Source organism: Coturnix japonica, chromosome 2, assembly GCF_054131305.1.
Source record: "Coturnix japonica strain WE chromosome 2, WE-NBRP24, whole genome shotgun sequence".
NCBI classification, from domain to species: Eukaryota; Metazoa; Chordata; class Aves; order Galliformes; family Phasianidae; genus Coturnix; species Coturnix japonica.
The window spans coordinates 59,056,488-59,084,029 of record NC_140664.1 but is presented as its reverse complement, the minus strand read 5'-3'; the positions used below and the strand labels follow the sequence as shown (position 1 = coordinate 59,084,029).

Sequence of the window (27,542 nt, the reverse complement as noted above, 5' to 3'; positions counted from 1 at the left end):
AAAGAATTTTGAAACATTCACCATAATCATATCAGCATAAACCCAATGTTCAGATAACATTATGTTAGACCATGCAGGCTTTGTCTGTATTAGGACTCTGTAAGTGGCTCAGATAACACAGATAACACGAATATAGAAAAAAACATATAGCTATAAGGAGGCTAAGTGGGTCCCTGACTATTTGCTAGTGAGGAAGTTCACTGCATGGAAGAAACGAATAAGAAAATCTCAAAAGAAAAAGGTATGTTACATACCATTGCAATCCCATCCTGCAGAAATCTAGCATTAAAAAAAATTAAGAGATACATAACTGAATTCTTAAGCCTAGAAGGAAAAAAAAAAAATAAAAAATTACACTCTTCTTACTGAAATATAGCCTGACCTAAGTTTTACTGGATACAGGCTGTACAGTGGAAATAACACAAGTATAGTACTGTATGGTTGAAATAATTCAAGTATAATGTATAGTTGGAATAACACAAATATAGTAGGAAAGGGATAGCCATAGGGTAACTAAGGAAAAGGACTCATTAACTCTAAGGTCTTCAAAATAGGCACTAACAAGAACTCCACAAAGGAACAATCTCCAGAAATAATAATAATGGTGGTCAGCCCTTAAATGGGATCTGGGAGAAGTGGAGCCAAGCTCCACCCCTTCCTGAAGCACAGCTGAATTACCTTCACCTGTGCTCCTGCAGCTGACTCATTGCTTGCCTCATGTGGTTAATCAGAGGTTCAGGCTGTGATCAACAGTTTCTCTTACACAGGTTAAATAGAACACACTCAGGTGGAAGTGTGTTGTTACTGATTTCACCAGTTATTTTTACTTTACATCTGAGGCAAATTGTTTGTTTCTTAATATTTGTATCTCTAGTCTGACTTCGACAGTTTTAGGTGCTAGCATGGTCTGTAAATGCCCCACATCAGCATGATATAATGTGAGCTGTGGGATTTACATTTTCATCCTTTCATATCCTGTTTATTGCAGGAACTACTGGCATCTGGGAAGACAGCTGCACCTTTACAGGCTTTTATCTTTCAAGCCCTGAGCACAAGTCCTCCTGCATATAGATAAGAAGCCCAAGTTGCAAGGTTAGTAAAGAGGGTAAAAGAGCTCGGCAGAGTGTTTCTCTAAGGAAAAGCTATTGCTGAAGCTAGCGTTGGTGTCTTGTGGACCAGGAAGCAGTCTCTGTCAGATAGGGGGGAAATAGCCCTGAGTGTAACGCTTGTGTAATGCCTGGACTGTCCCAACAGCAATTTTCCATATGCAGCTTGCTAGGGCAAAGCCAGGCACAGACGTCATCGCTTTTTTTATGAGAGGCTTGGCACTGCTGAAACTCCCAGCCTACAGTATGAAGCCCGTGGATGGAAATGCTAATGGATACCAGCCTCAACAAGCCTTGGCACGCTGGGGTCCGGGTAGTGCCTCGCTGGGACGGCTGTTACTTTGGCTTAATTGGGATCTTTCCCAGGTCCCCGGGGGATCTGTCCCTTCCTACCCTTCTCAGCGTTTTCTGGGTGAGGTGATAGCTCGAAGCCTCAATGCCGGTGCCTACCTTATTGCGGCTGTAGCTGCTTCTGGCCATAGCCCGCCCCTACGATGTCCTTATTGGACTCCCGGCCAAGGGGGTGTTGCTGCGATGATAGCAGCAGGGCGAGCAGTGCATTGATATGCTGGATCTGCAGAGCGTTGTGTAAGAAGGAGCTGCAGGGAGTGAAGGAGAATTAAACAAGATCACATTTCTCCTTTGCGAATTTAAGAGGTTAGTGACTATTACTTAAAATCTTCTAACAGCAATTAAGGTTTGGAAGCACCGTTTTTGTTTTGTGAATCCACTCTGCCTTTCTGAAAATTTATTGTCACCAGCGTTTCCCCTCTCTGCTGGGAAGAATTATGGGAGTCCTGCACTTCTTGGGCTTCCTAGCTGCTTCAGGGGCTCCCACCGTGTCGAGGGGACAGGCCATGGTCGGGGACAGGGGGAACAGATAGAACAGAAAAGCCCTTTAGAAAAATGACTGACCTGCAGCGAAGCAGAGAATTATTTTATAAACGACAGAAAAGTATCCAGTTAGCATCGTGGGTGGCCAGCAAAAGTTCATTCAAAACCTTTTCCCAGATTGTTTCCTGAGCTTGCACAAAGGAGTGCTGAGCTTCCTGCAAGTCCTGTTAAAATCTGTCTGCTGCACGCGTTTGACATCTCCTGCGTTTGACATCTCCTGAAGTAGTGGCCCATAACCCTTGATGTACTTCAGTTTACCTAGTGTAGTGATGATAATATTTACATTTTTGAAAGGAATGTGGTGGGGTCATATATCCAAAAAACTTTTGGTGGGGAAGCTGCAATTCTTATTTTCTCAGATACAGTATGGAATTTGTGTGTAAAGCTGACTCTTCATTTATCCTTCAGTCACAGCTATCGTTTATCTCTGTTTAAAAAAAAAAAAAAAAAAAGGCATAATGACTGTTTATGCATAGAAAGGGAGGCTCAGCGTTTATATAACTCTCCTGGCATTATTCTGAACTATTTTATTGGACGTTGTTCAAACAATCAAGCTAGTGTTAATTAGGACAACAGTTTACTTAATTGATATTCTGTGAAATCAAGCCCCTTAAAATGGTTTGCCAAATTAATTTTCCTGAGCTGAAGGTAGTCATTCAGCTGTTAGTTCTCTGGCTAATGCAGTGCAAATCGACACCATGCCAGAAATCTAAAAGATTATGCTTGAGCATCTTTCTGTCATCTATGTGAATAATGGGAAAATAAAGACAAATCTGTTTCAATAATACAAATCCAACTTGAAGTTTAATTTTCACAAAATGAAAAGCAGTAGTTAAATGTTCAAAATTCAGCTAAGTAAAAGGAGACCAGCCTAGCTGATGAGATTTCCAGCTTGGAAGAAAATATCCTTTACAAATTTTATGATTATAAACTAATAATATTTTTCTAAGAAAACACTGGTTTTGTTCCACCAACGTATGTAGTTATGTAGAGAGGTAGTACTATTATGTTACTGCCTCACTACAAAGAGAATCATTGTTTCCACTGGAAACTAATAGCATGAACCTTCCTTCAAGGTGCCAGAAGACTTCCGTTGAAGCTTAACTAAACAGACACCTAGCAAACACTTGTTCACTAAAGTTATGAACTTAGACATTCCATGACTGATGGTAAAATAATAATGATTAGTATGATTTCTATTGTAGGATCAGGGAACTTCCCTTACGCTTGAGGGCTAATGTAATGTAGACTTGTCCTGGTAAATTCATGTGAACATTGTCAAAAGCCTTTATTCTAATACCAATCTCAGTTTCTTTAGCATGTAAACTTAGTTTCTGGAAAGAAAGTGGAGTTTTAATCAATTCAGTATGGTTTGTATTTAACTTGTGGAAAGTGCAGGGCAAATTTTCTATAGCTAAAAAATGAGACTCAGTCTTTGAAGTTTGTTCTTGTTTTGTTTTAAACTGTCAATACTTCATAAATTCTTGTGCTAACCAAGTATTTCCAGAATAAACAAGAATACCACCACATTCAGTTCTGAGATGTATCCTTTTAACTGAGGGTCAAACTAGTAGTATTCACTAAGTTCAGAAACTAACTCTAGAAGATAGAACAGGATGGCAGGAGGGCCTCTTGTATGTACTGAAAAGAAATCACTCTTGTTGAAACAGGTGAAGGTGAGTCTATACATGAACTGACAAGATTTTGTATTACAACTGAGATCACTTCCTGTCTTGCCCTTGGGTATCTGAATTAAGATAAGAGACTTAAAAGCACATTGGTGTTTTTGTTTTGTAATGTTAAGTCTAAAGTCATCTCAGTTGTCTATGGCTTATAGGAAGGATATTGTGCTTCATGCACTTCTGTGCAGATTTTTTGTAAGAAGCTTTAGGGAATAAATGTTTTCCATCATTGATGGTGTTGTCCATTGTAGTTCTGTCTGTGCTTCTCTTGCAGTAGTCAGGCAGAGGGCATAAGTGTAAACCAGAGTTGGAAAGAAGTAGAGAAACCATGAGCAAGGACTTCAATATTTGTCAGGAAAGTTTGCAGTGGGAGAATAACTCCTCAGGGGAAGAAGTTGATTTGTTTGACATGTAGCTATATCAACATATGCAGGACCAGCAAAAATCTTTCAATTTTCAGGCAATCTTTCTGAAAACTGCCATTACTGCTTATTGTAGTAAGAGAACTTGCTTAATAAAGGACAACATAAGCAATAATGTAAGGCATCAGAATCCTTACTTGATGGAGAGGGGGGTGAATGGGGCTTGCAGAAGAAAACCTGTTAGACAGATAAGGTGCTTAGCAGCTTAATCCTGGGGTAGAAAACATGGAATGTTTACATGCCCTGTTGTAACTTGTTAGAACAAAGGTTGCCAAGGGGCTGTCCACCTCCTCAGGAGCCAGCCTTGAGCGATGTTCTTATCCGTGTAGGGCAAATATGTTGGGCTTACATCTGGAAGCTCAGTAGTAACAGAAATATAAAAATACTTTTGACCTTTTTCTTCTCAAGTAAGCAAAAACAGCTTTGGATTTTTATTATTATTATTATTATTATATTTATTTATTTAAATTTAACTGAACTCAAGCATTCTTTACACAAATGTTTGCAACCCAATCACAGCATTACTGTTTTACTTGGAAAAATATTGCATAAAACTCACCTGTCTGGGAAAGATAATGACATGGATTTGCTAATCCAGTTATTCCAAGTGAGTGAAATTCACCATGTTAAATAGAAATGAACTTCCTTTGATAACGTAAGTTCAACAGAATTAAAGAAGTCTGTGGTTTTTGTTGGTTTTTTTTCTTTTTTTTTCTTTTTCCTCTTTCTTGTTAGTATAGCATTGTAAACTACTTAAGAAGACCCTGGCTTGGGCAACAGGTGTTTGTGCTATGTTATAGTAACTATCCTGAATGATACATTAAAGGCTGCTCTATGCTTGCTTATAAAGAAAGCTGTTCTCATGGCTCGAGTAATGTTGCAGTGTTTATTACTTTCCCTTCTTAGTGAAATGTGTAGTCAGCATCTTTATTGTCTTACTGCTGCCTTTGTTCTGTGAGTGAGAGCAAATGAAAGCTTCCAATGAATATAGAGTTATTAAATCATCCCATAATCCCTAAGTAAGAGAAAAGTAGTATGGTTTGTGAGGGGAAGAGCCAAGACCATGGTCATTCCAACTGAAGCACCATGGAAGGATTTACCTATGCTAAAAGCTGTAAAGCCTTGTGAACCTTTCTGTTTCTAGAGAGAATGCACTTAGTATTTATAAGTGTGTGTTCTGACATAGATTAGCAACAAAAGATGGGTTAGTTCCTCATTTAATGAGGAATTTTGAGACCACAGAAGCTTGTTCAAATTTATCTTCAGAGAAATTAGTTAATTTTTCTCAGGCTGAACTGTGTGTGGTTGAGGGTGTGATTAACTTATTTGTATAAATCCCTATCTGTATTTAGACTTAATGACAGATACTGATATGTAAAGGACTGAGATTCTTGTCCCCATCAGATCAGATTCATAAGATATGGATGGAGAAGGCAAATGAACTCTTGACCTGTGTTCTCTTCTAAAGCAATGATTTTATAGTGCCAAATAATGAAATAATTTGTCTGAAACCAATTTTATAAAGATGCCACAATCAAGCCTGAAATAATGTGGCTTAAATAATAGAATTTTACCTTGTACATTCACCCAGAACCTCAGAATAATGAGAAAGAATGCATTTAGACTGAATTATTTTAAAGCTGTAAAGCTGAAAAATGTAATGAACAGGATTGCTGGTGCACTACAGAATATTTTTTATGCTGCCATTGATAGCTTAGGATGGTAACGGTTCAGTACAGCCACTTTCTATTTTTCAGAACTTAGTGGCCATTTACAGTAATGGTGCAGTTACAGAAATCAACATGTAGGAGAAAATTGGAGCTCTTTTCTAATGCTAAGAAAATCTTTTCAACGAATTACTGCAGAAAAATGAAGTGCATATATTTAAGTAAAATCTAGGAAAGAGAAAGATATCTGTAATTATCATTTAGAAGTATTCATTTTGGAAATCCCTTACTTCCACGATTGGGTTCTTTCTCTGCCTCTCTTACAAGTTACATTGCCTGCCTATCATGACTTTAGTATTGCTGGTACCTGAACTTTTGTGGGAGTTTGCTTAAGTTACTGCAAAGCTAGGCAAATGCACCAGTCCTGCCTTTGACAAGATATTATCCAGTTATTGAACCACAGTGGTTAGAATAAATTACTGGTAAACACTAGTAGACTTTTTTGCCTGTTTTTAGTTGGGTTGTGTTTTTAAAATATCTGAGCAGGCCATTAGCTTCACTAACACCATTGAACACCACCGAAGGTAGATTGGGAAGTGTAAAACATTTTTTAAGCCAGTTCACCAATTTTGTATATAGATGTACTGAGATTTTGGAGAAGGCCATGAGTTTTGTAGGTGCTGCCAGCAGCCTCAGCAATCCCTATCCAGCAGGATTTAACAGAGTATGTTGAACCTACAGTACCTTTAGAATACTGTCACAATCCACCCTGTATCCTTCTTTAGCAAATGTTACTGCACGGACCCAACCATCAAGTCAGATTATCAATTTTAGTGCGTTTTCTATTCATTATACATACTCCTGTGTAATGAACGGAGGTACCTGATGTGTGTGTCATGGTATGTATTCATTTCTCTCTACATATTTTTTGAATATTGGTAGTAGTTGGAGAGGACTGAGTCAGAATCTTCTCTTTTGCTGATGGCTGTTTTTAGGTCTCTGAGACTAGACAGTGACTCTTGGTGATTGTGAATCTGAGTAGACAGACAGCTATAAGTTGGGACTGTTTTGTATGAAATTATTTTTTTTTTTTTAGTGGCTTCAAGCTTTGGGTTAGCAGATGTGAAGTTTCAGGTCTAGAGATGCTCAAAGCTATCTGACCGTACTGGAAATCTAAAACTTCTGAGTAATTCAGTTATTCACTTGTTATATAAAACTGCCTTTCTCATTTTAGAAATCTCAAGGTTTGAAGGGGGTAGACCTATAAGCTGGAAGAGGAGATGAAGAACTCACTTTTGAAATGCGTCCAGTTAAGCACAAAGCATTGTCTTTCCTAAAACTTTACATAAGATACGCTGGAAAGTTGAAGCACTTTGGAAAAGTACCTATCAGAGTTCCTATAGTCTTTATATATAAGTCTTTAATTAACTTTTTTTTTTAAATTTAATTTCATTTAATTTATTTATTTTAATATATATTGGCATCATACCAAGCGCTTCCTCTAGTGGCTGGTGGGGATTTTTTCAGTTTCTTTGGATATTCTTAAGAGCAGTATAATGTGAGGACTGCTTGACTGCTAAAAGACATAAAATTGCAGACTGACTGCTCATGTGAAAAAACGTTAATGGCTGGCTAGTGGCAATTCTTGAGTTCTGTGATGGCCAATAGCATGAAAATATTGGGCTGTAAAATTATCAGGAATTTGAGTAACCAAGGTTATTCTTCTTAATTCAAGAGCTGTTTTTTTCTCCTACACTAGAGCAGTTGCTGTCATCTATAGCTTTCCAAAATTTAATGGGAATTGAGAGCTTCGATTGCATTTTCCAGGCCCTGCTGAAGAGGGGTAGACTGATAAAAATGACAGAGCTACTAGTATGAATTATTTTTAAGATTACAATGTTATGCTAAACATTATCTACTTTCAAAGTTATCTTAATCTAGTAATAAATCAGACTTTCAATCAATGTCAATTTATTTTCAAGAATTTAAACATTTTTCCAGGGTAGGGAATTTGGGAAATTTGTCTGACCAACTACAATTTTATGAGCAGCTTCTGACAATGTGTATGTTTTTTACTCTGAAGAGAGTACAGGGCAGGCCCCTGGTGTTATGAGCTGAAATGCTTATGATGGACACAAGGTTTCATCAGCCACAGCAAGCAGTATCTTTATGGTGACTGCAGGTAGTATCTAGCAGGAGAACTATATTATATTTATCTCTATCTATCTGTCTGTCTTTTTATCTATTTATTTATTTGTGGGTAGGAGCAATTCTCAAAATAGACCAGCCTTTCACAAAGCTGGAATGCAGTGACAGGAAGATAGGTATCATCTTTTGGGTTGAGTTCATAAAGATATTAAAAGAACATACTTGTGGCTGGATATTTGCTTTGTTCTTGTGCCTACTAATGTTACAGTTAGTAGCAAAATCTCTTATTTCCTAATGTAATTCTATGAGTATTCTCATTTATCAATCTGATTAGTCATGATTAAGGCTAAGTATGCATATAATTAATTACTTGTAGGGCTAGGACTTCAATTGAACTTAATAGCAAGAAAAAAGAAATAAGAAATTTTTTAATGTTGTACTTTCTATTGTATTGTTTTAAATAGGTATTTGAATGCAAAATGTGGTTATACCCACCTTTTCTAGATGCCTAATCTGTGTAGTGGTTTCCTACAGCAAAGAAGAAGAACGCAGGTTGTAGTAATACCTACTTACTGCCTTACATTTATCATCAGTCTGCCCAAGGATGCTTTGCAGTAGAGAGAGATTTCCCTTGCTTTGGAACTGGGAAGAATGACCAGGAAAAGGATCTGATTTGCTTGCTTTGGTTTACCAAGAGAACTTCTGGGAGAAAATAAGAACACAGCCTGGAAATTGAGCTTTCCTGTGGCTCCCCAGCTGCTTACCTGTGCAGAGATCATGGTGGCTTTATTTTGGTTCAGCTTGAAACCAGAGAATGCATATGAATTTAGTGCCTGCACCGGTGTTAAGCAGGTAAGGGTTGGAGAATGCATTTTGAGGAAAAGGAGATCATTCAATAGCGTCATATACTTTATTTGAGCTAGAATTTACTCAGACCTGTTTTCTCCTGGCTGTGTTCCGTCAAAGACATGAACTGAAGCTATAATATTGTTTGATCCCATGATAAAAAAAAGGATTTGTGAATTGCTGATAGCTCCATACTACAGCTTGTTCTTCTGAATCCTCATCTAAATTTGGGCTTTAAAGAAATTGACACTTGTCTGCTAAAACATTCTTTTCTTCTTCTATAACCATGTACAAATTCACTTTTTAAAATTGTTGCAGCACACTAAAGCTCAAAATATATTTTTTTGAGATTGTTTGTGGCTCTTTTCTTTATTCATGTACTAATCAACTACAGCCTTTTGGTTAACTAATAGCTCTTATGTGGGATTGTTTACTTACCCACCCAGAAGCTTCACAAGACTCCTAATTCTCTCCAGAGTATTTCCTGGAAATTTCATGGTAAGAGTTGTGTTGTTGTTGTTTTATTTGTATGTTTGGTTTTAGTATATATTTTATGAAATAAAATATATTAATATATAATTATATTAATTATATAATTAATATATAATTATATTAATATAAAAAATTAAAAACTGGATTCCTTCATTTCTTCTCCCTAGCTTTTTTTGGGGGTGCCCAAAGATGAGTTCAGTTCCTTCCTGGCCAGTTTCAGTGCTAGCAGTGCAGATATATTCAAAAGGAGTTTGGCCATCTGCTGTCACATGTAGAAATCAGTTGTCTCTTGCAAAGCATGTACAATAGGCAAGGACCACCATTGAAACTGACCCCAGAAATCACCATTATTCCCCCTACCCCTTCTGAAATAATGCAGTATTCCAGGGCAGATTTTCAAACAAAACTAGCTAGATCAAGAAGGACTTGGTTTCTTTTGTATGCCTGTCTCTAGGACTGTGCCTCAAAAGTGTTACTTGCTTTGTTTTTTTTTTCTCATGACTCTTTTGACCAAATCTGAACCACAAGTGCTCACTAGGGGTGGAGAAGAGCAACAGGGCAAGATGGTCATTCATGCTCACACAGGCATTTCACAGCACTTCTGATTCTGTCTCCCACAGGGTGGAAGATGGGATGTATTAAAAACAGATCTTCAGCTTCTTACAGTACCTCTTACAGTTTTATGAGTTTTATGAAAAGTTATTACTGCCAGTACGGAGTTGCAGGATGTGGAGTGCAGCCTTTCTGGGATGTGAGTCAGGGCAGCCATGGGCTCTGGAGTTGGTGGAGTTAGGTTGCAACAAGTAAATTTTAATAACATTTTCCACTCTGCTCAGTTATTAATGTTGGAGACAATATATCATTTATAAGCTGCTGTTTATTGTTAACTTTCACTTTTTAGTGAAGATGTTTGTTGGGCACCGATAACACAGTGAATTGTGGGCTAGATCTCAATCTAACTATATCAATCATAGAACTACTCAAGTTGGAAAAGACCTTAAAGATCATCAAGTCCAACCGCAGCCTAACCATAGTACCCTAACAACGCTTTGCTAAATCATATCTCTGAGCACCACATCCAAATGGCTCTTAAACACATCCAGGGATGGTGACTCAACCACCTCCCTGGGGAGCCTATTCCAGTGTTTAACTACCCTTTCTGTAAAGAAGTGTTTCCTAACGTCCAACCTAAACTTACCTTGCTGCAACTTTCCCCTCATCCTGTCACCAGAGAGAAGAGACCTGCCCAGCTCTCACTGTAAGCACCTTTCAGATACTGGAAGAGAGAAATAAGGTCTCCCCTCAGCTTCCTTTTCCCCAAACTAAAGAGCCCCAGCTCTCTCAGTCTTTCCTCATAGGGCTGATTCTCCAAGTAACTTAAGCTTTGGAAACCAGCTGGAAAGAATTTAATTGGAAAGCCTGGACAAGTAAACCTGCCTGTAACTGTAAAAGCATGCAGATGTATTGTTCAATTTGCATTTAAAAGTCAGGAAGAGAAGACTGCTCTGGCTATTCCAAGGTGTAGTAGGGCTAGTCAGAGTGAGACTGTTGTCTGATGAGTTGCTGCCTTGAAGTTTTAACTCACCTACCAGGCTCTGTGTACCTACCAGGAAGTTGTGGACTGACATGTGTTAGCCAGAAAAAGGGATACTAGCAAAGGAGATATGCTTGGAAAGGATTGGTAAGACTGTTATAAACAGCTCAAGGGCAGTTCTGAAACTACTAGGTGCTGTTGCTTATTTCCAAAACATGCAGATGGATGGTAAACAGGCCTGACAGGTTTTAGAGATTACTTATCTTTGGCTCTCATTTTCTGTTCAATTCATGTTCTAGAAGAGAAGTAACAGTGATAGAGTGCTGGGTGTTGCCTTCTTGATAATCTCTTTCTTGCAGAAGGGTTTTATCCCAAGGTTCCAGCAAAGGCAGAGCAAAACCACAAACTGCTGCCCCAGCATGTTAGTGTTCAAACAACTTTCATCATCTCCTTTCTGCTTTTATTTTTATTTTTATTTTTATTTTTATTTTTATTATTTTTTTCCACAAGTTCTGCCTTTAGTTAGGACTAATGAAAGTGACCCATGCCATGCTTGGCAAGATCTCATGGGAGGCTGCCTTGAAGGGCAAGAGAGCACTAGTACTCTGCTGTCATGGTTTTATGATTTCAGGTTACTGGTATTCCACATCATAACATCGTGTATGTAGTGTGCTGGGAGCTAAAGTGTTAATGCTCCAGTTCTGGGTATCTGTCCAGAAGAGAAGAAGAACTACATTCCCCAGTGGGCTTTGCTGTCAGAGAGGAGATATAACTCCTGGCAAGGTCACCTGATCAGTCTCTTCTCTTAGTCGCTCTTCTCCTTTGCCTCTCCTGGCTGCTGCCTGTCCCGACTGTGCACATCACTTCAGTATTACTGTAAGGCCTACAGCTTTCAGATACTCTCTCAGCTGGCGCTTAAGCTAGCAACAGGAAGGGCTTCTGTGGCAACAAGACCAAATGTGGGTCTGCTGTTCCATTGGGCCAGAGGCAAGGGAAAATTCAAAGTGTTTAGTGCATTTTATGCCTCAGCTTACCCCTGTCTGTTCTCAGACCTCCCAGTTTTCAGAACAGGATAACAGTCTGTGGTAATATATCATTACCCATAGCAGAGATGTACAGTGATGTAGTGATTTTGCTCATTGAACATCTGATGTTACTGTGAGGCAAAAAGATAAGCATTTATCTTGTCTTCATGGTAGGAAAGAGTGAGTATCACAGGAACTGCAGACTGGTCACCCTCATCCTGGTCTCTGGGAAGGCAATGCAGCAAGTCCTCCTGGAAGACATGCAAGCATGTAAGGTACAAGAAGATGTTTGTGAACAGTTACTATTGGACAAACAGTGCCTGGCCAGTCCAGTCACCTTCCATGACTGGTGCTATTGACAAGAAAAAAATGGTGAATAGTTTTAAGTTTGACTCTAGCAAAGCCTTTGGTGTGATCTTCTGTGGTGTTCTTATGATCACATTGGTGAGGTGTGGACTGAGTATGTAAGCTGTACAGTGTGTGGAAAACTGGCTCAAATATTTGTGATCTGTGACATTAAGTTCAAGCAATTCAAATTTGCACAGTCAATTAGTGACATCCCTCAAAGTTTGATATCATGTCTGATAGTGTTTAATATCATTTCTAACTACCTGGATGATGAGATTGAGTGCAGTTTCAGCCATTCTATGAGTAAAATCAAACTCTGGGGAGTGATCAGTACACCAGTAAGAAGAGCTGCTTGTTAGAGGGATCTGAGCGTGCTGAAGAAATGGCACAGGAACTTTATGAATTTCAGCAAAGGCAAGTGTAGAGAGCTGTGCCTTGGATGGAATAACTGTGCACCAGTTCCTGGCTGGAACACTAGAAAGGAACTTGCAGAAGGTGCTGAACAAGCTGAACTTCAGTCCATATTGTCCTTTTCTTGCAAAGGTCAGCAGTGTCCTGATTGCTTTAGGAAGGACATGGCTACAACTGCAGTGCTTTGTCCAGTTTTGTGTTCTGTGGTGCAAAGAAGTATATTGAATACAAGAGTGAGTCCAAGGAAGAGCTTCAGAGATGGCCATGGTAAAGGTGGATATTAATGCTGCCTAGAGCATTCTGATGTGACAGTGTAGAGGAGCTGAAGCCATGTGTTTTTCAGAGATGAGTAGGGAAATGGCACAAGGCTATGCTGGGATTGACAGTGGAGGGAGGGCCACCAGAAAAGAAGCAGGGTCTGAAGGGAAGGTGTGGTTAGATGAAATTAACAAAAACAACAACAACAAAAAACAACCAACCAACCAAACAAAAAGCAGAGAGGCTGACTTGGATTGTTTTAAAGCTATTTTTTTCCCATAAATTTTAAAATTACTTTACAAAGCATTACTTTGTGGTAGATGAATAGTTCTCATTTGAGGTTTGAAAGGTTATGCTAATTGACTTCAGTTTCAACAGATCAAGGGCAAATCATAATAGAAATAGTTCATCACCAGTGAGCTGGCCAATGAAAGTACTGCCCTGCTCATTCTCCCTATGATGCTGTTGTGGTAGGGATATGCACTCGGGAGATATAAATCTTTAAGACATACCTGCTTGTCATTAAAGAGATCATAGAGCTTTCTTCATGCATGGAAATGTCAAGTGTCTTGACCAAGTTATCAGATGCTTGGTTTCATCTTGGCTGTGTGGGACATGCCAGCAGTTACATCAGGAAAGACAAGATCTTTGCTTTTTGTCTTAGAGTATTTTGGCTGTCCTACTGTGCAGTTAATGGCCATATGACAGTCCAGGGCAGGATGCATTGCATACACTCAGGAAGTCAGCCAGCTTTATATAAAACTGCTGGATTTGCAGAACTTTTTGGCTTCTTTCCAGAAAGGAAGCTGTCATATAAATAGAAAAATGTTTCACTTTCAAAGTCTGCCATCCGTTCATGGAAAGGAAGGATTTTATGGTGGGGCTGCGATATGCTATCTATTAAATACTGGTCTTAAGACAAGTTCTGTGATATGATGAACCACTTGAACACCTTTCAAAAGGATTTGAGTGAACTCAGTAGCTTTTAGCATCACATCTCTGTTATATACTTGATGACATGTGAGTAAGGTTTGGCTTTATGAAAGCAGAGTTAAAGAATAATCTATCCTCCCAGCTCCCCCCCCCCCCCACCCCCTCAGCTGTTTCTTACCCTCTTAAATGAAAAAAACCATGTTTTTCTTTATTCCTCTAGTCAGGTTAACAAAATGTTTGGGATTGTGGTGGTTGGAGTTGGAATTGCTGGCTTAGCACGTATTCGAGATTTGATGAATCCAATACCTTCAAGCCCTTCAGAGCATCTGAAGCTCCTTGGATTTGTATCCAGGTTAGACATTTCTTCTTAATATGTAATGTGTATATTGTAATGTTTCTTTATTCTGATTGTTATGGTTTTGCAATTTGGTTGGTGTTGGTATTCCACATCAGAACACCATGCCTAATAATGGGAGTAAAGGGGACAAGTTTTTTTTTTCTGTGGACTGCCTTAAATGGGCATGTGGGGAGTGGCACCGGAGGGGAAGTGGGGAAAGGGACAGGGTTGCTGGCCCGGCTCCTTGCGAGGAGACGACGCGGTCGGAGCTTCCCGCCTTCCACAGCTCCATTGGTGAGATTGGGGACTTGGTATTCTCTTTGTTGAAATTCTCTTGTTGTTGTTTAGCGTTATTAGGTTATTAAACTGCCGTTCGTTCTCAGATCACCTTTTTTCTCCTTCATTTTTTGTTAGACCCAATCGCAATCTCCCTTCCCTTCCCCTCTCCCTAAACGCACGTGGCCGCGCCGCGCCGCGCCGTGCCGTACAGTGCCGCTAGAGAAAAGGGGGGGGGGACTTTTGTTCCTGCTCCCCCGGGTTTGTTCCCACTGTACCGGAGTGAGCTCTAGAGAGAACTCCGTGACACTGATGTACATACTTTTTCATATGGAGGACTGTAATTTGGTAGGAACAGAGTGAATATCAGAAGTTTTACATTTCTCTTGGTGCTGGCTGCAAAGGGAAAATTTTTGCAAATGTGTCTGTCATTCTGAGTGTCAGCTAGGAAATGAGCATAGAAAGCTTTGCAAGAAAGAACAGGCTACCTTGACAAGATACCTTGCAGAAGTGATTCTCTTCAAAAATAAAAAGGAAGAGACCTTCTCACTACAGAATTTCTGTGATAAAGTTCTGTCTGGGTTAAATTTACTGTAGGTTCAGGATGTACAGACATACAATATTTATACTAATGAGCTAATGTGTGAAACCTAGATGTTTAAAAAACATAAGGTTTACAAATTTTAAAAGTGTATTGAAGATACAGTTTTATGAAACTATTTATTGTAAAGCTCCTCACAATGCAATTTCATCGTTAAGTTCTTTTTATTCATTTTTTTTCAAACAGCTACTGTAACTTTAAAGAAATTCCCATAATTTGGAACTTACAGTAAGGCTGCCTTTCAGAGAGCATTGTTAATTTTTCTTGCTAGATTGGAGCAACAGAAATTTAGTGGGACTGTTATGCGTATACTTCCTTCTTAGTGTTCCTGCTAGACTGTCTGCTCCATAACAATAAGCATAAAGGTTTTAAATGGTTACGGGGTACATGTGTGGCTCTCAGACTGTGAATGTATTTTTTCCAACTATATTTAAGTCATGTAGTCAGGCTGCTTGAGAGCCATTAGGTCATCCAATTTATCTCCCTGCCAAATGCAGTCCTGGTTCTCTGGTGCCTTTGCTACAGCTGGTCTGGAACAATACTAAAGATAGGATTTCCACTACTTCTGTTGAGAAACAATTCTGTTGAAACACACAGTTCACAGGCAGCTTGCTTGTATATATGTACTGCCTTTCTCTTTGCATTCCAGTCATGCACAAGCATTGCCTGTCTTTCTTTTCAAGTCCTAATTTTGGCCTATCCTCATCCCCTTCGTCATCTACCATAACACAACCAAGCTGTATGCTCTATTCTTTACTAATGTGAAGGGCCTTTGCTGCGGATGTATGTTTTGTTTTCAGGTGGAGATGTGCTCAGTGAGTTGAACAAGGGAGCCTTCGCCTTATTGCTAGCCTGGTGCATGTGTTGCAAGTCACGAGCCATCACAGCTGAGCATTTGTTTTGTCCATTGCATTGCATATTGTCTTGCCAACTCAGGTGCTTTTGTCCATGAGGCCAACGCTGGGGAGTAGTTCTCCCACAGGAACACTGGTCTCCCTCAAATTATTCTTTTAAAACCTCTCTTTTGCTAAGACGCTTCTAAAAATATGTTTCAACAGGTGGATGGTGTCTGTACTGATACCACCACCCATACACTGACTCATTTGTTTTGTTCTTTTTTGTGTTCTGCTTCTGTCTGTAAGTGCTTTGCCCTTCGTGGATCACAAGCTTCCTTCATTTATCTCAGTGGTCCATAGCAACAGTTTCTAAGTGCTGCTGCAGAACATACAATTGGGAAGAAAGGATTGAAATGATTATGCTCTTGTTGTATTTATGCAAAATATACAGGAGAAGTTTTGGCAGTATTAATGAGGCCAAGCAGATTAGCCTGGAAGATGCTCTAAGAAGTGAAGAGATTCATGCAGCCTTTATCAGCACAGAAAACAGAAGCCATGAGGAAACCATCAGGTATTTTGTGTTGCTTTTTCTGCTGTTTTCCCTTGCCTCCACCTTCCATGTTAACTTAGGAGCATAAAGTGTCTATGTAAAGCTGTTGCAGGAGAGCATGTGGACACCCGAGGAGGGGAAGAAACCTGAAGTCATCACTGTGACTTCCCTAAGTACCACATAAGCCTTGTAGTGGGTTCATAGAATCATAGAATGGCCTGGGTTGAAAGGACCACCCTGCTGTGGGCAGGGTAGCCAGCCATTAGATCAGGGCTTCCCAGAGCCACATCCAGCCTGGCCTTGAATGTTACCAGGGATGGGGCACCCACAACCTCTCTGGGCAATCTGTTCCATTGTGTCACCCTCTGAGTGAAAAACTTCCTCCTAATATCTAACCTAAAATCTCCTGTCTTAGTTTAAAAACATTCTCCCTTGTCCTATCACTATCAACCCATGTAAATAGTCATTCCCCCTCCTGTTTGTATGTTCCCTTCAGGAGCTGGAAGGCCACAATGAGGTCTCCCCAGGGATCTTCTCCAAGCTAAACAAGCCCAGTCCCCTCAATTTTTCTTTATAGAAGAGGTGCTCTAGCTTCCAGATCATCTTAGTGGCCCTCCTCTGGACCGATTCCAGGAATTCTGAGTCTTTCTTGTGCTGGGGGCCCCCAGGCCTGGACTCAGTATTCCAGATGGGGCATTACAAGAACTTAGTAGAGGGGGACAATCACCTCCCTCTTTCTGCTGGCCACTCTTTTAATGCAGCCTGGAATATAGTTGACTTTCTGGGCTGCAAGCTCACATTTCTGGCTCATGTCGCACAGCGGTGAGAAATGATTGTGACAGTATACTTTTTAAAGTCTGATCTTGTATCCCTTTCAGAATGTTTTTAGAAGCTGGGAAACATGTCCTTGTTGAGTACCCCATGGCTTTGTCTGCTAAGGCCTCCCATGAGCTCTGGGAGATGGCTGAGCAAAAAGGTAATGGAATTTGTTCTCAGTGCTACAAACAGTATTACCTATTGAATAGCACTAAAGGCATCAAACTCAAAGGCAGGACCCTGCAGTCCACTATTAATTACAGTTTGCAACAGAGTATGTATGTCTCAGAGATGTCAATCTTAGATTTAAGGTGGGGAATCTCAGATTTCCAATGGGGAGATAAATACACAGATGTCAAAGCTCTGGGTAAGGTTTGTTTATCCTCACTGAAGGTTTTAGCTTCTGCTACTAGTAGTGTTGTTAAAGAGAAATTCTGTCACAGTGATAGTGGAGCATTTAGTAAACACAGCCATAGGACTACGCACTTCCTTGTCCTTTCCCTGAAAATAAAGCTGGAAACAGCTCCCCTAGTTTCTAGGATTTGGGACATGCTGGTCACACACAGCTGCTTATGCTTTTGCAGTCCAGCAAGACATCCCAGTTTGAAAGAAAGTTTGTCCCCAATCAAGATGTTTTTAACTGCAAAAAGCTTGTGACCCCATCCCTGCAGTACCATGGTTGATAAGGTGGCAATTCAGCTGAGGTCAGTAAGTGGGGATATACTGGATTGCAAGAAAAAGAGCAATGCTGGACAGAATCAGAGTGCAAGTCATTTGGATAGGCTGCCCTGTTTATATTATCACTTCTTAAAAACATCCTTTTTGCCCTAAAGTACCGAAGGTATAGGGTTTCTGCTTTGCACTTTCCTTATTCTAACACCACTTGCTGCCTTGTTGCTAGCAAAATGGGTTTCCATTGAGCAAAATTTATACGTCTGCTCTTGAAGCAGCAGCAGCTACTTTCAGCAGCCTAAATTGATTCTCTTGAAAACCTACAAGAAAAACAGATACTGAATGAAAGCCAGATTTAATTTGTATTAGATGGCTTTTTTGTTTGTTTGTTTTTTCTTCCAGAGTAGCCCAGTTAATTACAATGGAAGGGGTATTATTTATCATATTGTTACCATCTGGATCTAACAATTGAAGTATGGTTTATTGCTTCATCTTCTTTCCTACTACTCTGGGAAGAAGAATGCAGAACAGGGAAACATGAGGGGAAAGAGGCCAAGAATTCACTCATTTTTTACTTTGAAATCTTACTTTTCAGCTTTAATTGGGTGTCGGGTTTCATTGCAGAGTTCCTGTTGAACATAGTGGTTATTGTTACTGTAGTCTCTGCATTCGTTATCTCCTGAAAATCACAAACCCAAACAGATGCCTCAACATAGGGCTTGCATTTTTTTTCCCTCCTAAAGTAATTTTGCAAGCCATACTTGAGAGCATTTTTAAGTGAGCTCTTACTCGTGGCTGGTGAAGCCTTTCCTGCTTAGATGTGTTTCATACAGAAAGTTTTTATTTAATCTGGCCTGATTTGTTTATTTGTTTATTAATGACAGGTAAAGTCCTCCACGTGGAGCATATTGAACTTCTGACTGAAGAATACAAGCAGCTAAAGAAGGAGGTGGTTGGGAAAAACCTAGTGAAGGGAGTGTTACATTTCACAGGTCAGTAGTTGTGTGGAAATTGAAGTTCAACCAGATTTGTTGGCTTGCATCACAGGGATCCAGCCCTTCCAGACCAGAGCTTTTATATAACAGTCTGCCTGTAAATTGACTAGACATACAAATATCACCTCTTGATATTTCCTTAAAGTTACAGAAGGGTCTGGAAAACACTACTTTTACTCTCTTTCTACTACCACTTGTGAAGAAAGCAAGCCTGTGCCTTTCAAGGGGGCAGACTCTTCATCTCTCCTGTATTTTGGTATCATCTAGTTCCCTCATTCCAATACCAATGTGAGCTCTGAGGACATGTCCACTTTTCCAATGGAGACTTTTAGCCTTCCACACTAGTGTTTGGCCCTGGCAGTGATGGGAGAGATTTTTATGCATTTCTTCTTCTCTATCGTATATTCACATGTGAATCCACACATACCCTTCGGTTCTCAGCACATCTCTAAGGCTTATTGCATATGTACTTGGTGCAGTATTCTCTGTCATAACACTCCAACAAATCCATTTCAAGGTTGATCGTGTTTGTTGACTTGCTACTCAGTTTGTCCACTGATGGCCTTTCTACACTCTGTTTCTAAACCTGCAATACTGCAGTTTCTTCAGCCTTTCCTGTGCAGCACGCATCATTATTTTCCATTTCTCAAGTCTTCCTGTTGCTATTGCACCAGGCAGTGTCCTCGATGAAACAAAAGCAGGATTCCCAGCTTTCAGTGGAATTGCCCGACTGACTTGGCTGATTGACCTCTTCGGAGACCTCACTGTTACCTCTGCCTCCAGAGAAGAACAGAAGGATAAGAATTATTCTAGAATGACTGTTCATTTTCAGACTGCAGACAAGAAGTGAGTAATGCTTATGGTAGCAGATGAGCCAGCCTGTTTGGGTATCATTTGTAGGAGGTCTACATCCTTTCTCTTGTGGAAACAGAATATGTTAATACTGGTTTTAGAGTGCTGCCAGAAAAAGAGACCTGAGACTATTTCCTGTAGCAATCATGGTAAAGAAGAGCCACAACCAGGCACTGTCTGTGGAAGACCACAAGAATATTTTAAATGTTCTTTCCTGCTGTCTGAATGTGGGAATGGGTTCACAATGCAGTTATGCATTTCCTTTGCCTTAGATTGAAAAGCCTTTTTCTTGCATCCAGAAAAGGCTTTCAGAGGCAGGATATTTTTTGTTTAACAATACACATTCTAGATGTATGTTGAACACTAACCCTTGTTTAAAGGTTGGAAATATGCAACTATTTGAAAATCCACTGGAGTAGTCATAATACGTAGCATGTAGCACTATAATGTTGTAGCGATGTGCAACTAGCTGAAGGTTAAGAGAAAATAACACATTTTAAGCACTGTATTTTGTCACTATAGAGAGGTCAGCTCTTGATTAATGTCTAACTTGGAGTACTGACATTGATTTTTCCTGAATAGGTCATCAGTCTGTTCCATATCTTGTTTTGGGTTGTTTCTTTTTCATTTAAGTTTCACCAGTCTGTCAGACTGTGAGAGTCAGAATCTAGCAGCAAAGATTATTTAGATTGTCTAGCCATTGCTGTATGACTTCCTTGCAGAAAACTCTTCTGATACTACAATTTATAATACTCCATTTTATTATGTTAACAATAACCTTTCAGGTTACTTTTTAGTGACCTTGCTATAAAATATATTTTTAAATATCTTATGGGCTATGCATTCTGAGAATGAAGTGCCCAACTCAGTGCACAGGATGGTGTTGAATTTTGCTGGAAACTCTTCATTTTTATTATTGCAAACCATCTGCATGGAGGTAATCTCCTTTTCAAGGAAGCTGAAAAAGGTTGAAGCATGCTAGAGCTGCAACATAAGAATTGTCTGACTTTAAAAGATGTAGAGAAGTTACCAATCTCTGTATGTTTCCTAGCAGGTAGGAATGGTGGTAGAACAGCTCGTTCCTTTCTTTTCATTCACATTTTCCTGTTTTTCCATAAAGTGTGTTCTGCCCTTACAGGCAAATAAGACTAGGGAGAACCAGGGGAAAGATGATGACATAGGAAAATATCCTGACCAACCTCTGTTTATAATGAATTACTTTTTTTTGTTGTTGCACATATGTAGAACCAAAACTTAAAAACACAGCAAATACCATCAAACAGACAATAGCAACAAAACAAATATGAATGCTGACTGCTAGAAGAATTTTGAGTAAGTTTTTTGTTAAAAAAATAATGACCTGTAAAACTATATATCTGGGCAGAGAAAAATCAAGGCTCACTTGGACCATTAGTTTCACTGCAGGTTTTGTTGAAGCTGAGCTCCTACAAAGCCTGTTTCAGTTTATGATGGGATAAGCATCTTGTCTTAGTGATCTTTCTTCCTCTCTAAATAAAAGAAATAATTTCTCTAGTTACGAGAGAACAGAACACCATACACCGTCCATGTTTACCCTCTTAGTAATTTGAAAGTAATGAGAGTGTCTGCAAAACTCAGTGTAGAGTGAGATTTTGAGCTAGTTCCAGCAGGTGGAACTAGTGGATGGTTTAAGAATTTCTCTGGCTGGCCTGTCTGTAAGTAGTCCTTAGCTGCCATGTGTGATATGTATTAGGTACAGAGCTGTTCCTGGATTATTTTTCTTGCAACACAGCTGAAAAATACCTGCTTTTCTTAGCTCGTGGCTAACTCTGCATGTGGGTCAGTCAGTAAGTAAGTATTTTGTTGCCATGAGTGTTTTCATTATGCCTGTGACAGTCGTTTTGTGCTTCAGAATAACTTAACACTGGCTGGAAAATTACTTAGCATTCCAGTATGCCTGTTGGTCTCTGCACCGTATTTCCTGCTGACCTTCCCCCATTGACGTCAGTAAATGTGTGACAGTAGGGAATTTGGCCCACTCTCCAAGTGAAGTTACGACCCGTTAGCAATGGTGATGTTCTTACAGCTCTCACATGCTCAAGTTCTATCTCACTAAGGGATGGGAAAGTTCTGCACACTCTTCTTTGAAAGACATATATGCACTTACTTTGAGAAATCAGGTTAATTCAGCCCACTTTCTGCCTTAGAGAATGCAGCAGGTGCAGAGCACAGCAGCCTGTGTTGTTCTTGCTTGAGTAGGGATTTGTGCAAAGGCTATGGTATGTCCATTCTGCTTAGCCTGCACTGGCTGCTAATCTGTCTCAGGCAAATTTTGGAGATGTGCATTAATGTCCCAAGCTCAGCTATCTGAGAGATTACCTCTTCCTGTTTTGTGTTTCCAAGGCAGTTGAGCTGACAGCCTTTATGTGACAAAATGTTGAGCAATCCAGGAAAAGACAAACCTCAACTGACAGTACAGCTGGTTTGGGACTAGAGTTCCTGTCCTAGTATTATAGAGCCTGGATTATGTTAATGTCAAAAAATGGACTTTTTGTACAAGCTGGACAGATAATGGTTTGTGCAACATATGTTCTGATGTTAATAAGGTTGCCCTTGTTGATTGCTTAGTAAATAAATACTACTGGTGTTTTCAACACATGAAACAGGATATTTAAAAGAAACAGAAGACATTTTCGGAAAACATATTCTGACAATAACTGTTCGAAATTGTTTGTATAGAGAATGAAGCTTATGAAGTCTAAAAAATAACTAAATATCCAGAAAACATGTAAAGCGTGCTTTTCTGTGTCAATTGTTGCATGAAATGTTGAGTAGACCCAGAATGCTTTTAGTAATGAAACCAGGTTAATTATTTTGCAGGTACAAAGAGCATTTTCTTCATTTTGGTTTTTCAGCTAGCACAGTCCAAGCAACATGGTTACATATCATCTGAGACAACAGACAGTCAGAAAAGATGAAGTATCTTCTAATCTGAATAAAATGTAGTTGTGAGAGCTGTGATGGTGTAAAATCTGGAAAGATAAAACGACTCTATAAATCAGTTTGGCTTTTTTTTTTTTTTTTTTCAGCCCTATTAAAAAATAATTTTCTGATGTGAAATGCAAACCTGGTACTTAAGCAACATAACTGCTTAAACAGTATGCAGAGTTGCAGCATATGTGCCTTTGTAGTGATAAAAAAGGACAAATTTTAATGTAGAAGTTGTTAGCTAAAAATTAACATGTTTTAGTTAGCAATCAAGTGAAACATCTCTCTCTTTAGGAAAATAACCAAAAACCCAACCACAAAAGAGGATAAATCTATCAGTAAAACTAACATAACTAACATTTCCTGCTCACTGATCTAAATCAGCCATTTCTGTCTTTTTTTAAATTTGCCTGACTTATGCAATTGTGCTTCCAGATGGCATAAATTTGAATGTGACCGTTAATCTGCATCTGCTATAGATCACCCCAGTGATGTGACCCCATACTAATATTGCCTGTTTTGGATCATCTCATGTACTCCCCAGTGTTATGTGGTAGAGGCCTTTGGCTGTATCTACCTAATAGTTTCTTCACACCAGTCTACCTGAGATAAAGCAGCTTCAGACAACAGTGATCTAAACCTTTCGTGGTTATTTGCTGTCATAATTAAAAAAAACAGTTCTATTAGGTCAGAGAAAACCAGCCACCTCAGCGGCCTGCCTCTGACTGTGGTCAGCAGGAGATGTCTCAGGGAAAGGGAATGAGAACATAAAAACCACAGACTGATGCAGCCCTCAGGCCCCCTTGTGGCCTGCAGCCTTAGGACTTCCTGAACAACAAGAGATTCGCATTTATTAGTCCTGTGGGGATTTTCCTGTATGCATTTTTTTGCTGACTGTGTTTTGGATCCTTTTTTTTCTCTTTCCCTACAGTAGTTTAAATCTGTTTGATTCATTTCTTCTGGCATGTTTAATTTCTAGGGTGTGTGTGGAAATATTGGTGAGCAAAAAGTAATTGTTACAATGATATGAATGTAGAAATTATCTCCTAAAGTATGGAAGATGAGAGGTGCAGAACCATTAAGCTAAGTGTTTTGCAGAATGTTTTCAGGGTAGACTGACAAGGACTTCCTGATCTAATGGTATTTAAGATTTAATGAGTAGTGCTTGAGGACAGAATTAATTCCTCCACCCATGGATGCTCTCATAATTTGTGAGCGGCAGACTGAAGTAGGCCATAAAGGACTGTGGAAGAGCCATGAAAAACCATGTGAGAAAAACAGTGTGCACCTTCTAATCAGAGGCAGTAATGAGTACTGATGAATGAGCTGCAGAAAGTAACAGTATGATTTATGTAGATGAAAAAAGAACTGGAAAAGAGGATTGTAAGTAGCTCATGTTGATGACCATTCCTCAAACCTTCTGCAAGTGTTTGCCATGTAAGGCCAAGGAATCTGATAAACCTCTGCAGCAACACAGTACTTCCATGCTTTCTCTGTCATCAACTGAGCTGGAAGTTGGGAAGGTAAGTATGAGGACCTGTGAAGTAACGCTGTTGATAGCCAGCACACCACTGCTTGCCTAGGAACCTGTGACTATCATGACTTAAGAGAACCGTCTAAGAGTCTACATAGTTGAAGCAGGCCAAATTGACATATTCTGGCATAGTATCGAGGACTGACTGAGTGCTATCATTGTATTTGAAAAGTCCGAAAAATGTTCAAAGAAAGTACAGATGTATCTACATGAGACACCTTGCTGTCTGGTGCTGTCCAGATAATTCTAAAGGGTGCAGTTCTCTGGGCAATCACTTGTCCCGGACAACTGGAGAACTTCCCTTAAGGTGCTTGCACGTGGGTCATGATTATGTATCTTACTGACAGTTTATTCTTGCTAGGGGAATGACTATATATTGAGGGCCTAGCAAGTTTAGCTGTGATTAAATCACTCACAAAGTATTTGGATGTTTAACTGCACTTTTCATCCAAATTGAATGAATAGATTAAACTTCTCTATACCTCTCAAGATGGCTAAACATGTTCATTGTGCACAGAGAAAATGAAGCTGGAGAGAATTTAGGTAGTGTGCTGAAAGCAGTGGCAGAGTTAAGGCTATAACATAGTGTTCAGCTCTGTAACTGGCCAAAAGGCTTGTTAATCAAAACATCTTAAATTAACATGCAGTGACTGAAATTTAAAAAAGGTACATTTACTAGGGTATTTTCTGTAAATACTGCAAAACATGATTAAAGCAGAACTGTTGATTCAATTTCTTCATAAATAATCTCTTGTTCCACTGTTTCTCCATAATAGGCCTCTGACTTGGATTGAAGAAAGAGGACCAGGGATGAGACGTGAAAAGAAAATCAATTTCTGTTTCACCAGTGGTTGCATGGAGAACCTCCCTCAAGCCCCAAGGTCTGCTGTGGGCCTTTTCATGCAGGATCAGAACCTCTTTGCCAAAAAACTGCTGGGACAGGTATCCAAAGAGGAGCTGGCTGCTGAGAAATGGCGAATTTTGCGGTGTCTTGACCTTGCTGGGATGATTCAACAGCAGTGTGAACAGCCAGAGAAAATCTGTTCTTGAGGGTGCTCTTCCAAGAGGCAGACTGGGAAGCTGTAGGTCTAGAGCTCAGTGTTGCCATCAGGCATTTGCTGTTTCGGCTTTATTACAATCTCTTTGACTGAATGTGACTCCTAGGCTCTCTGTGTGACATGGAGAACCTGGGGTATGCCCCATGCCTTCTGATGTTTGCTGGAACAAAGCAGCGTTACTCTGCTCTGATGCGTTGCTGTCCTTTCAGGCAGACAGGAACCTAGCAGCAACAAGGTTTCTTGTGGTTGCTTCCAAGCAGTTCAGTTGGTAATGTTCCTGAGATCAGATCATGGAGGACTGGAAATACATAACATGATTTTCTTTCTTGAGTATTCTTTCTCTTCTATTTAGATATATCTGAAAATGAGACCTATAGGATTATCTAGAACAAATTTCTAAATGAGTTTTCAACCTTTCTGCTTGATCTGCAAAAGCTGTACCACCTCAGTCCCAACTTTTTTCTTCTGGGTACTCTGAACTGCTTTATGTGTTTGCTCTTATTAGAAATTGTGCCTGTTTTGTTTTGTGTTTCACACTGGAAATCATCTACCTTCAAATAGAATCTATAATGGTATCAAACCAGAATAGAAATGTTTTGTTTCTGACAGGTGACATGTTAAGTTAATTCTACTTGTCTGGTGTCCTGTGCCAACACAGAAGTGTTTTTCCTGCAGAGATTGAAACAATATATTGAATTAATACATCACCTGATTACTTTCCTTTTTCTTTTTTTTTTTTTTCTTTTTTTCTGTCTCTCTCTTTTGTGTGTGTGTTTGTATTGGGGGTACTGTGTTACTGTCCTTCATTTGTGTTCTGTATTCTGATTCAGCATGTGAACGATTCTCACCTAAAAATAATGTATGTCCTGATGTTAAGAAAAAAGTAACTAGTGTTCTCCTGGAAACTGTAAAATTCATTAGAAATAGTGATAAAATTAGAATAGAACTGTAGAAAATTGAGCAATTTGCAAGTATAGCCATGCAATTACCAATTATCACACCTATGGGGATGGGTGTTTAGCATTTTACAGTAGTCCCAGGGTTACATATGAAGACATTATCACTTCCCTAAAAAATCATTTTATTTGAGAAGCCTGAATGGTGTTCAAAACTATTAGCAATTTCTCTGTTTGCCTTTTATTTTCTAATTACAGCATTTGCTACAAGCACACTTCAGTCTGCACAGTTAGTTGTTCTTTAAAATGCAGAACCATCATCTCTTTACTATTTTATCACTTGGGCAATTTTTAATAGGACTTTATGTGTTATGAATGTTTATATAACTACTACCACACAATACTGATGGAAAAAGATTTTCCATTAAGTCAATCATGTTTATTCTGAAGTTAGTCACAGTTCAGTTAGAGTTTGAGTCAGAAAAAGAAGGAAAGGCTGCATTTTTTCTTTCTTCAAATAATTCAGATTTTAGGAACAACTAGGGCTTGATATGTAAATGAATTCTCCAAACAAAATATGTTTAAATCTATTATATCTGTTAAAATAAGTGAAAAGCATTTCAAGTGTTTGAAATCCATGTGTGTCACCAGCAGATCTGTGAAGGCAGATCATGTGCTTGTCCACCCCAACAGATCCCTTACTGAGAGTTCTCAGTGACTTATTTGTGACTGTAATGGACTTTGCTTGGGTGGACCTGATGCTGAATGAGTGGAAAGGATTTTATCCCAACTGGATTCATGGCAAAACACAAGAAGTCCATCCTGGATCAAAATGAAATTAAAATCTGCTGTGTATGTGTATCCACTACATATGACAGAACACGCAATTTCCTGTTTACTGTCAAACTCCACATCTGTAAGTCTGGGGTGAATACCACTTAGTAACTGACAGTGGGTAGTCAGTGAGGGACAGCAAAGGGAGGGGAGATTTCATGCTCAGGTGTCAAACTCACCAAGAAAAAACTGGAGTTCTTAATAATTCCTTTTTGTTCTGTTGTCCTTCGTTAGGAATTCCCATTGTCTGGGCTGAAAATGTCTCTGTCCAAAAGGGTTCTATTCCCCTTTTCACTCCTTATGCCCTGTGAAGTCCTGCCAGCAACTGCATGCTGTGATCCTTTTCTAAAGCCCACAGCTGTCTCCTCCTGTTTCAGAGTTTTGAATACAGGTGTCCTGGGGTCAGAGACCTTATCTCAGTTTGTGATCCCTCCCACAAAATTCCTGCTCCTCTGCTCCTAGTCTGCCCCCTGCCCACGAATTCATGAAAGTTTAAATCTCAGCTGGGCACTTCCAGTTTTCTATACAAAAGCTGATTATTTTGAGTACCCT

At 39.4% G+C, this 27,542-nt stretch overlaps 1 protein-coding gene across 27 annotated transcripts; it reads left to right on the top strand.

Moving 5' to 3' along the window:
• Nucleotides 1-998: 998 nt before the first annotated feature.
• Nucleotides 999-25,967, top strand: BLVRA (biliverdin reductase A). 27 transcript variants are annotated; one of them, XM_085539891.1, is made up of 10 exons: nt 1,661-1,763; nt 8,513-8,771; nt 9,212-9,264; nt 11,987-12,091; nt 13,991-14,118; nt 16,268-16,387; nt 17,245-17,342; nt 18,739-18,846; nt 19,524-19,695; nt 24,979-25,967. In XM_085539891.1, the coding sequence occupies exons 4-10, from the start codon at nt 12,053-12,055 to the stop codon at nt 25,250-25,252; spliced, it is 939 nt and encodes a 312-aa protein (XP_085396017.1). In that variant the 5' UTR covers nt 1,661-1,763; nt 8,513-8,771; nt 9,212-9,264; nt 11,987-12,052; the 3' UTR covers nt 25,253-25,967. The 27 variants fall into 27 exon arrangements, with proteins under 27 accessions (XP_015710396.1, XP_085396017.1, XP_085396018.1 ...); XM_085539892.1 differs by having other exon boundaries at nt 9,179-9,264; XM_085539897.1 differs by having other exon boundaries at nt 9,179-9,264; nt 13,987-14,118.
• The last annotated feature ends 1,575 nt before the right edge of the window (nt 25,968-27,542 follow it).